Below are 11,453 nucleotides of genomic sequence, written 5' to 3'. Positions count from 1 at the left end.
CCATACGGTTCATTCCTTTTCCTGCCGCCTTTTTTTTCTTTTATTTATTTATTTATTCATTTTTGGCTGCGTTGGGTCTTTGTTGCTGCATGTGGGTTTTCTCCAGTTGCAGAGAGCGGGGGCTACTCATTGTTGCGGTGTGCACGGGCTCTAGGCGTAGGGCTTCAGTAGTTGTGGTGCAGGGGCTTTGTTGCTCCGCGGCATGTGGGATCTTCCCTGACCAGGTCTCGAACCCGTGTCCCCTGCATTGGCAGGTGGATTCTTAATCACTGTGCCACCAAGGAAGCTCCTTCCTGCCTTCTTAAGAAAGTTAAGGCTAAGCTGGTGATCCTGACTCTTAACAAGACTTTGGAATTTCCCAGCATAGAGACTAGATCAGGATTTTTTTTAAGTTGGAGACTAATTTGAGTTCACTACAGAATCCCTTATTTGGTGCACAAGTCTGGCTATTCAACAGAGATTTCAGCTTTGCAAGTCAGTTGGAGTTGATTTCTTCCCTTGGAAACTGCTGGTTGGTGGTGGTCAACAGAAGTCTCAACATAGACATAGGCGAGGAAGGTTCTTGCTGAGACTCACCCCAAGAAAACCCCAAAGGAGCACCCTGAGAACTGATTTCAGGATGAAGCTGCAAGGGCGAAGAAGTGCTTTTAACACCAACAAATGCTGCCCTTTGACCAACAGATGCAGAAGGATTCTTCTCCCAAATACTGCAGCCCCCGAGGTGAGAATCTGGCTCCTAAGAGGGCAACTTCCTCTCCTGCTGCTGTGCTCAAGTCTGCAGAGACCCACGGTGAGTTACCACGGAGGAGGTGATCTCTTTATGATCAGGGCTGCAATGGAGCATTCTCCTGGTGCAACCTTTAGATGACCTTTAGTCCCTTGAGATATAATTTCACTTAGACATTTTAACTAACAAGTAATGCTGGCAAAGAGGGTTGAAAACGATTATTAAAAATAGTGGAGTTCTTTACAGTTTACAGATTTGGCATCACAGAAGCTAGAGGCATAGCATTTTTTTCTTGATTCTCCATAAAATTTAAGTAAAACATTGCTTCTGTAGGACAAAGCAAAATCAACCAAGTCTATTTGGCTTTATCCTGTATCATATGGATCAACTCAAAAGAGGCATTATAAAGTTCTATATAATGAAAAATAACCTAATGTTAAGAGAAAACAGTTTCAGTGAGCCCAGACTCTTGCATCTTCCCATAAATAGAACAGCACTAAATTCCTTAATTTTAATGTCTGGTTTTCTTTAATTAACAGTAATCTTTTCATGTTCCGAGTACCTGCCCTTTGTTACAAAACTCCTATATATCCTAGCTCCCCCCTCACCTCCTCAGAGCAGTTCTCTTGGGGTTACTTGAGATGCCATCTGCCGGGCTTGAAGTCCTAAAAATTCCCACCGAATAAAACATAACTCTCAACTTTAAAAAAAAAAAGAAAGAAAGAAAACAGAATACCCATTTGATATCTAGTAATAGATTAAAGTTTTGGAGTTTACAAGGTTTGATAGAAGATATTTTTTATTTTGTTTTGGCTTAAATAGATTCTGTAGAACTATTTGCAAATCTGCTATAAAGAATTATCAGTTAAAATCATTTAAGCAGTCTTAAAATTTTGTTCCAGTTTACACACAACTAGATGACTTCTCACCATAAATAACATAGTAAAAATACCAAATGGTATGCTTTGGGGTTCCAACTACAACACTGTTGACATTCACTGGATGGAATTTTATCTCTTAATATGTTCCTTAGTAAGTACTGTTCATTAGGAAAGCATCATTTCTTTGCCAAGAAGGAAACACCTTGAAATTTACATAACTGAAAAATATGGCTCTAATTATGGACGGATGATACGTAATGAACTTGTCTTCAAATCTCTAACTTTAATTTAATACGCACTGGGTATAAGTAATATTCCATTGGCTACCCATGAGAAAATGTCTTTTTCCCACTCCTGGTTTCTAAGAAGGACTTTACCAGGAACCCCACTGACCTCTGTCCAACCCTTTCCTCACATCGCTCCCCTGGAGGTGGACAGACGTTACTTGACTGGTAACGTCAGGAAGAATAACTGGATATGCTGTGTTTGCTCTTCTTCCTCCTGAGAATTAACCCAATGGCAAAAGGCATGAGTTCTGTGTTCCTCCCATGACAAGAATCTCACCTAGACAGGCTGCAATCCAATACTGCCTGCAGCTAAGTGGGCAAGTCAGCTCATTCTGGGGTTTACCCTTAACAAGCCCACCAGCCATCAGACCTAAAGATGGGTGCTCCAACGTGTTCTCATTCACTAGTAAAAATTATATTTTAGCCTTCATATTTCAAGTCCTGAGCAGAGGAGAGGGTTGTCATTTACTGGGGGGCCCCTTGGAGAACCCAACATTACTCATCACGTAAGTCTTTTCTTAAATCAAAGCCAAAGACTTAATATAGGTTTTAGGTATTCATAAAAGAGATATTCCTTATAACACCCGTGTGAGAATGTGAAGGGGTTAGGAGAGGAAACATAGTATAATTAAACTTTGATTATTAATTTTTTTCTTCAAAATACTCAATATGCAAAAAGACTGTTTTCACTGATACAAAAAGAGTCACTTCCTCCGTGGGGAGATGAGGATTTTTTGTGCTTTCAGTAATATTTGTCAAACCAAATTCAACATCTAGCATGGGTCACAGATACAGGAAGGACTGGATCAGTGTAATGGTTATGAGTGAAACTTACTTCAGCAAATACTGATATTGAGCAGACAGCTTGGTCTTATACAGTGTAGCAAATCTGCTACCACACCGTAAAAATTTAAAAAACAGAAACTTCAATTAAATAGAGTCGGGAGACCAGAAAGGGGAGCTCTCATGTAGCAGAGTCCAACAGGAAGAAGAAAAACACCTCTTCTTTCCTGGCAAGGACTGGGCGAATGTAAAGCCATGAACTCTTTGTTTACTATACCCTCCCATCTTCCTTTTCTTCTCTATGAAAGCATTCTTCTTCCCTTGCCCTGTAGGGACTTGTACATGGCGCACCGCAGTCACAGAGCCTGAATTGCAACTCTCTGCTGATCCTGAATAGACCTATCTTTGCTGCAGAAATACCTGGCACTCTATTCACTTCAGGTCAACAAGATTCACCATCGGATTTGAAAAATTAAAATCAAGATTTTTCTTTCCTTATAGGTCGCAGTTAAAATTGACTTTGACTTGGCACCAAGTTCCTTTGATGATCAGTACCAAGGCTGCAGCCAACAAGTCATGGAGGACCTGATTCAAGGGGATTATTTTACAAAAGAACTAGAATCTGGTAGGAATTACCACAGGGTCTGGCAACGTGCACACTTAACCTGGTTGAGACAAGGAAAAGCTCTCCCTGAGAACATGACTATTACACATGCTGTGGCCATCTTGGTTTATTCATCGAACGACAGTGTTCGTTCAGACTTCTCCAGAGCCATGGCCAGTGCTGCTGGGTCTCCCCAGCAATATAAACATTCATTCCATTTCAAGTATCTACACTACTACCTGACCACGGCAATCCAGCTGCTGAGGAAAGAGGTTGTCACAAGGAATGACTCTCCGTGTTATGAGGTGCACCATGAGGTGAAGGGCGTTTACTTGGAAGCCCCCATGGGTGCCACCATTCGCTTTGGCCAATTCCTCTCCACCTCTCTCCTGAGAGAAGAGGCACAGAAGTTTGGGGACCAAACTCTATTTACCATATTGACCTGCCTGGGGGCACCTGTACAAGACTTCTCTCTCAAGAAGGAGGTCCTGGTCCCTCCCTATGAGCTGTTTGAAGTTGTAAATACGAGCTACCACCCAAGAGGAAATTGGTTGCAATTGCGGTCAGCTGGGACCCAGAGCACGTATAACTGTCAGCTGCTAAAAGGTATTGTTATTGATCCAAATTGAATCCACTTTTACCAGGATTGCAGGCCACCATTTATTTTTTAATCTTTTCAAAGAAATATTTATTTATTAATTTTAATTTTTTCTTTTTCTTTTTTAAATTTTTATTGGAGTATAGTTGATTTACAATGTTGTGTTAGTTTCAGGTGTACAGCAAAGTGAATCAGTTATACATATACATATATCCACTCTTTTTTAGATTCTTTTCGCATATAGGTCATTATAGAGTATTGAGTAGAGTTCCCTGTGCTATACAGTAGGTCCTTATTAGTTAGCTATTTTATATATAGTAGGGTGTATACATCAATCCCAATCTCCCAATTTATCCCTCCCCCCATTTTCCCTCCTGGTAACCATAAATTTATTTTCTACATCACTATTCTTTTATAAAAGTTGTTTTTCTGAGTGAGCTTGGGGGGAAAAGGCCAAAAACATGGGTATTGGCCTTCAGTAACGGTGGAATTGGCAGATTAGAGAAAACTCACCTTGTTTCTTGGTTTCTCCTCTCTTCTTTCTCCTCACCTACCTGTAGGAAAATGTGCTTTGCAATGGCACGGATATACGGGGCATTCTAGACAGAGAGAGTAAGTATCTCTACTGGAAAAGGTAGTGCATAAAATATAGCATTTTACCTTCTCCCTCAAGCTCATTTTTTGTCATGGTCATTTCATGAACAAGAAGTGCTAAAAATAAAGCAGGAGGTGTGATTTATTCATCCACTCCTATCTATTAATCGTCTTCTCTGTTCCAGGAACTGGGATAGGAGGACCCAGGCGATACAAAATGAATAAAGCAAAATTACTATCCTAGGAGGATTTTTAGTCTAATGAGAAGTGGAAATATGAACAAATGTCTACACACAAGAGCACTAAGTATACACCAGATGTTTAAGCAATGGTTATGGTTGCTCGGTGAAGGAAGCTGCTCGTTCTCTCTGGGGAAAGTGAGAAGGCTTCACAATAGGAGACCACTTGGGACTTGAAGTAGGAATGGGGGTTTTCAGTGAAAAAAGAGAGAAAAAGTCATTTCAAGCAGAAAAAAGCATATATTGAATCACAGAGATTTCAAACAGCCTGGTATCTTCAGGGAAATTTTGAAATTCTGGATGGCTGGAATGTAGGGTGTGTAGGACAGAGGAAGAGGCCAAGAGTAGAAAGGAAGTAGGAGACTCATAGGGGCTGGAGAGTTCTGATGGGGCCAGATTGTTTAAAAAAAAAAACTCTTGTATTCCATGCCAAGGACTTTCAAACTTCATGCTGTAAGTCGTGAGAAACCATTAGAAGTCTGTAAGGAATGGAGTATCAATCAGATCAGTATTGTAGCAAGATCCTTGGTGACATTGTGAAAAATGAACCAAAGCAGGAGAAATGAGGGTTATCACAATAAAAATATGTGAGTCTCTTTTTAGAAAAACATGTGACTGATTCCATTTTATCCTTGTATGTTGCCAGCCACAGTCGTTTGACAGAGCAAATGCTGTGCAAATTCGGTAGCAAATGCTGTACCCTGTTTGATTCCGAAAGAGGAAGACTGTCCTTATCCACGTATGCATTCGTTTACACTCAAAGTCAACTGCAGCCCAGCTACAGGGTCTACCTTTGAAATATTCCCAAATCTTCCTCTACCCCATCATCACTGCTGCTGTTAATAATTCAGCCTGTCAGCATTTCTCAACACGTCAGGGCTGCAGTGTTGCAAATGTCCTCAAACTGGCATCCACACTGAGGTCAAGGTCCTGCTCACTCTGGCCTATCTGTAAGGCCAGAGACAGTCATTTCCATTAACTGATAAGTAACACTCTGCTTATTGCAACATCCTGGAGCAGTATTAGATTGATGCAAACATGAACAATGGGAGAAGGGAGGCGGCATGTTTTTCTTATCTGAGAGTCCTTCACTGGGAGGGAGTAAGGTCAGTGGTCTCCCCAGCCCTGTTTTTCTAGATGGGTGCTGTTGCCCACTTGCCTTCTGACCAATCACCTGGACTAACCGTTCACCTCAGCCTGGGGAATTCACAGGATCTAATTTCTCATGAAACTGGAATCCTCTCAGGAAACTGTTTCTTCTCCTTTCGATCTTTTCACCAGCAGAAGCCACAAACTATTCTATGTCCCCAAAAGTCCCTGTGAGCCAGTGACTTATGTTTCCTCCTCCGGTTCCCTTTTAATCTGACAGACGCAATATGTGAAAAGCAACATGAAGGCATTTAAAATGGGTCAACCAGGGACACTGCAGTTCTCCCAATGAAGAGACGGTAGATCAAAGAGCAGAGCTTCCCCAGTCCTTCAATGTATTTCAAAATTGCTTCCATTAAGCTGTAACTGAAGTTCTCAAGTTCAAAGAGTTCCTAGGAATCTGTGGCCTTCAAAGAGTCAAGAGGTCAAATTGGTAGCATAACACATTGACGGGAGTGAGTTGGCAAAAGAAAAATTGTTTAAGGCATTCTAAACTAATAGCTTTTTCTTCTAATTCTTCTCTCACCCCTCCCATGACCTATACTTGTTACCATAGAAACATGTTTTCAGGCCCATTGGAAGACTCAAAATATGTTATGTTAGTTATTTGTCCTTAAATGTTGCTTCTTTCAGCAAAATAATCTGTGCCAAAAATCTGTAGACACTCAAATACATGCTCTGTTCTGTATCATTGGACTCACAAAGAAGAGGGGTTTATTTGCGAAAATGTTTCACATAATTAAAATTCTTAAGCATGCTTCTAGAAAAAATGTAGTCAATTGTTTGTAGTCAGTGTGGTTTTACATGCTAATCTTGCCAGTTACTAGCAGTGAGAATACAGGCAAATGGCTGAGTCTCTCTGTGCCTCAGTTTCTTTATATATAAAATGGGAACAATTTTTAAAAATAAAACTTACCTTGTAAGATTCTGGTGAAGAGAAAACGAAAGAACGCATGCAAAAGCTCTTAGAACTGTATGTGACACATGTAAGTAAGTAATCAAAACTCTTTAGCTACTATTACTATTACCATTATAAGTCTTTATTTTATTAACCTACTGTTTCCTATTTTCTTTTACTCTGGGCTTCAGTTATCCCAAAGTAATTTTCCCAATTTGTGGCATCACACTTACCTTGAAGTAGCATGTCTGTCTCAGACGAATGGATGAAAGAATGAGTAATTGGATGAATCTGGAGACCACAGGGCATGATGGGTAGAGCAGAGATGGTGGAACCAGTGAGAGCTGGGCATATGTTAGTAGCTCTGTGGCCTTGTGCAAATGACAAATCTGAGCCTGTTTCTTCATTTATAATATGGGGGCAATACTTGCCTGGAGGGAATGTTGCGATAGCACTTGTTACCCACCCTCTCAAACACAATTGAAAAATTCTGGGAAAGTACTTTGCACATGGAGCCGGGATAATAGTTTAATAGCACAAATGTCTACTTCAGTAATATTGACAGTTAGAATAGAAAGAAAGGAAGAGACAGAAGAAATACATTTTTTTTGGCCATGCCATGCGGCTTGCGGGATCTTAGTTCCCCCACCAGGAATCGGACCCGGGACCCCTTCAGTGGAAGCATGGAGTCTTAACCACTGGACCACCAGGGAAGTCCCATAGACAACATTCTAAAAGAATAACACTCATCACTCTAAATTTTGACAGAAAGAGGTTATAGATAACATTTACCACCAAATAAGATTAACTAGATATACTGCAGTCACTTTTACCTTTTTTTTTTTTTGCTTTTTTCAAGAGATTGAATATGTATTTCTGAACAATCTAACTCACAGATTCAGACTTCATGAGATAAAAGGCATAATAATTATGCATTTCTCACCAGACTATATACCTAAGGCAGAGGTGACCAAATTCAGGTTATAATACACCAATAAAATGGTATTTGTATAGAAATTTAGTTTACAAAAGGCTTTCACACACATTATCTGTTTAATTCTTACAACCACCTGTACTTTGGGCTATTGACCCCCCTATAATGATGTGAGCACTGAGGATTAGAAAGGTTAAATGGTTTTTGTAAGATTATTCAAGCAGGCTATAAATAACAAAAGTGAGACCCTTTCCCATTTTTTCTGACAAAAAGTCCAGGACAATTTTCTCTGTAGGTCACTTTCAGGAGATTTATTTTGCCATTCAAAAATGTTATTGAGAACCTACAATTGGTTTCAATCTTCTGTGACTCTGACTATTGACATTATAAACACACTTCACATTCATATAAATATACAAATACGTTCACACAAATGTATATATAACAAGATAATAGTTGATCTTTTCACATTCATTTAACTAGTGTTTTTTATCTTAACCTATTTTATTACATTATTAAAGATTGATGGCCATGACCTACTGAATTGATGTCACAAACCATTAATGGGATCACAACCTCCAATTTGAAAAGTACTGTCCTAGGGACAGAGGGAATAAAAAGCATTGAATAGTCTAGAAGAAAAGTAAAGACAAATACAAAAGTAAAGTTAATGTGAGTTGTTCTGAAATGAGAAATTTTGTAGATTGTAATTCATTTAATTCACAGATTTTTTTCATTTATTCTCCTAAATATATTGTCTGCCTGTGTGAAAATAATAATAATAATGTGAGGTAGAAATGATAATGACCGTATGAGAGGTAGAGAAAACGTATCAAGAGAGTTAGGAAAGAAAAGTTACTTTAACCTGAGAAAATAAAATTGAAATAAGCTATTTTTAATATCCTAGTTATTATGAAGGGAGCTTAAGAGGTGGTTTTGAAGGGTGAGTATGATTACCACATAGTAATGTCTCTATATTTGTCTCTTACTTGAACATTAGCATAATCACAGTGAAGCAAAGTGAAGAGTAGTGGTGGTCATCCTAGTATTTCCAAAAACCTGGAGGTGCTCTCATTTTACAGATGAGAAAACTGAGGCCCAATGAAAGTAACAAAAATGATCACAGTCAAGCATCTAGGGGTAGAGCTTCAATACCAAAGCCAATTACACCCTCAAATCATAATCTTTCTGTTACATTGTTTCCTTGTCAATCAGTTGCTGACAACTCTTCAGTAGAATCTTATCCCATGAAAAAGTGAGAAAGGGTGGGGTTAGAGGTCTGTGTGATCTCTAGCCTCAATGAAGAGAAAACAAAACAGAAAATGCTTAAGAATCATTCTAAGGAGTGACCTGCTAAAGTGGTATTGATCGTTCCTAGGTCCCTGTGAGAATTCAGATAATACAATTTTAACACAAACTTTGACAAAAGCTTAGAAATAAGTATGCATTATTAATTTTTCTTATCTAAGAAAAGTGTGGTTTTGAAAATTACTGTTGGTAATTTTCCAAATAGAAATTCCAGGAAACTCAAGGGATCTTATATATTACGTGGAAGTAATGGAAAAGTATTTCCCCATCATCTGATCATCCTATCAAACAATATGGTCATCAAACAATTGAGGCAATCACAAAGTTGAATGATTTTCTACCTCAAATGTCTTTTCTATGCTAAATAATCAGCAAAGGCTGGTTGAAAAGGAGATTCCACTCTTTAGAGCATTTTTAAATTTTTATTTATTTATTTTATTTATTTTATTTTTGGCTGCATTGGGTCTTCGTTGCTGCACATGGGGCCCTCTCTAGTTGTGGCGAGCGGGGGCTACTCCTCACCGCGTGCACGGGCTTCTCATTGCAGTGGCTTCTCTTGTGGCGGAGCACAGGCTCTAGGCACGTGGGCTCAGTAGTTGTGACTCGTGGGCTCTAGAGCGCAGGCTAAGCAGCCGTGGCTCACGGGCTTAGCTGCTCCGCGGCACGTGGGATCCTCCTGGACCAGGGCTTGAACCCGTGTCCCCTGCATTGGCAGGCCGACTCCTAGCCACTGCACCACCAGGGAAGCCCTAGAGCATTTTTTAAAGGTTTACATCTTCCATCTCATTCTATATCCTTATCCCATTGTACTCCCAATTAGTAGTTATACCTGACAATAATTTTTTATATTTCAGTGTTTCTTCCATCAGCCACATCTTAGTGGCTGCTAACCTTTCCCATGAAGAGTGTGTACGTGTAGGCAGTATACACACACACACACACACACACACACCAAACAGGACTGTGTGAATTGTTTTTGCTCACCTTGTAATAAAAAAAATTTGATGAATGGACATGCAATATATGGAGAGATCATACAGTGGTTAAAAATACAGAGTTGAGCCAGACTACCTAAGTCTGATGGCTGCCTACACTACTTACTAGATGCGTGATGTTTGACAAGTTTCTTCACATCTCTGTGTCACAGTTTTATCAACTAAAAAATGAGGATAATGAGGATAAATGCCTCATAGTTTTTGTGTGGATTAAATGAGTTAATTTATAGCAAGTGCTTAAAATGATCCCAGCACAGAGTAAGCCTTTAATCAACGTTCACTTTCATAATGGTGATAAAGATGGTGATAATTAAGATGGGGATGATGGTAATGGTAATAATTCTGCTGCTGATGATGATAAAGATGGGAAATCCGGAGATCTCTACCCCCAACTTGCTGGGTACCTGAGGTACACCGCTTAACCTCTTGGTACCTGTTTTATCATCTGCAAAATAAGCAAGCTGTCAGAGAACTCTAAGAGAGAATATTTTTTTTAAAGTGGCTAGCTTCACACTATTTACAATAGCCAGGTCATGAAAGCAACCTAAATGCCCATCAACAGACGAATGGATAAAGAAGATGTGGTATATATATACAATGGAATATTACTCAGCCATAAAAAGGAACGAAATTGGGTCATTTGTAGACACGTGGATGGACCTAGAGACTGTCATACAGAGTGAAGTAAGTCAGAAAGAGAAAAACAAGTATCATATATTAAAGCATATATGTGGAATCTAGAAAAATGGTACAGATGAACTGGTTTGCAAGGCAGAAATACAGACACAGATGTAGAGAACAAACGTATGGACACCAAGGGGGGAAAGTGGCAGGGCGGGTGGGATGAACTGAGAGACTGGGACTGACATGTATACACTAATATGTATAAAATAGATAACTAATAAGAGCCTGCCGTATAAAAAATAAATTAATTTTTAAAAAATTGCTAGCTTCAAATATTTTTGTTAGGAATTTTCTAAGTTTAAAAAGTAAACCAAAGGAGAAATGAGGTGGTTTTTAAAAAAAAATCTCTGCTACCTAAAACATCTCTAACTCTTTTTATGTTTTTTTGTTTTCACAGCTTCCAGCAAAAAGTGCATCCCTACTCCCATAGTTATTGCTTCTCTCTCATTTTTGACCTGTGTCATCATCTCTTCCAAAAGTAGAGCATAAAGGAAGGTTGTGGTTTTTGCCTTCCCTGTACCCTTTTGCTTTATTCCAGTCAGGGCACCCTGAATACCCGTAAAGAATCATTCTGCCCAGCTATCAACTGATTCAGAGCTGGCTCAGTCCACTGCCTATGGGTAGACCTGTAGGTATATTTCTTCTTCATGGATACAGAGATTCATGTGGGGTAGAAAATGACTCAATCTGAGCCTGTGAGACATAATCAGGGTACTTTATTGGAATTGGGGCTGGGAGTGGGTTGGGGGCCATTTTTTTTTTTTTTTTTTTG

At 39.3% G+C, this 11,453-nt stretch overlaps 1 protein-coding gene across 2 annotated transcripts; it reads left to right on the top strand.

The window, feature by feature from the left end:
- The first annotated feature begins 490 nt into the window (after window positions 1-490).
- ART4 (ADP-ribosyltransferase 4 (inactive) (Dombrock blood group)) lies at window positions 491-11,394 on the top strand. Of its 2 annotated transcripts, XM_059934501.1 has the most exons (4): window positions 491-790; window positions 3,180-3,888; window positions 4,441-4,492; window positions 11,079-11,394. In XM_059934501.1, exons 1-4 carry the CDS (start codon window positions 620-622, stop codon window positions 11,161-11,163), a joined length of 1,017 nt encoding a protein of 338 aa, XP_059790484.1. In that variant the 5' UTR covers window positions 491-619; the 3' UTR covers window positions 11,164-11,394. The 2 variants fall into 2 exon arrangements, with proteins under 2 accessions (XP_059790484.1, XP_059790485.1); XM_059934502.1 differs by lacking the exon at window positions 4,441-4,492.
- The last annotated feature ends 59 nt before the right edge of the window (window positions 11,395-11,453 follow it).

The sequence above is a fragment of the Balaenoptera ricei genome, chromosome 10 (genome assembly GCF_028023285.1).
Source record: "Balaenoptera ricei isolate mBalRic1 chromosome 10, mBalRic1.hap2, whole genome shotgun sequence".
Classification (NCBI taxonomy): domain Eukaryota; kingdom Metazoa; phylum Chordata; class Mammalia; order Artiodactyla; family Balaenopteridae; genus Balaenoptera; species Balaenoptera ricei.
This window is presented reverse-complemented; position numbering and strand designations above follow the sequence as displayed.

Coding starts and splice junctions, on each gene's coding strand:
- ART4 (XM_059934501.1), top strand. CDS start 620: ATGAAGCTGCAAGGGCGAAGAAGTGCTTTTAACACCAACAAATGCTGC. Junction 791..3,179: donor CAAGTCTGCAGAGACCCACG/GTGAGTTACCAC, acceptor CTTTCCTTATAG/GTCGCAGTTAAAATTGACTT. Junction 4,493..11,078: donor GGGCATTCTAGACAGAGAGA/GTAAGTATCTCT, acceptor TTGTTTTCACAG/CTTCCAGCAAAAAGTGCATC.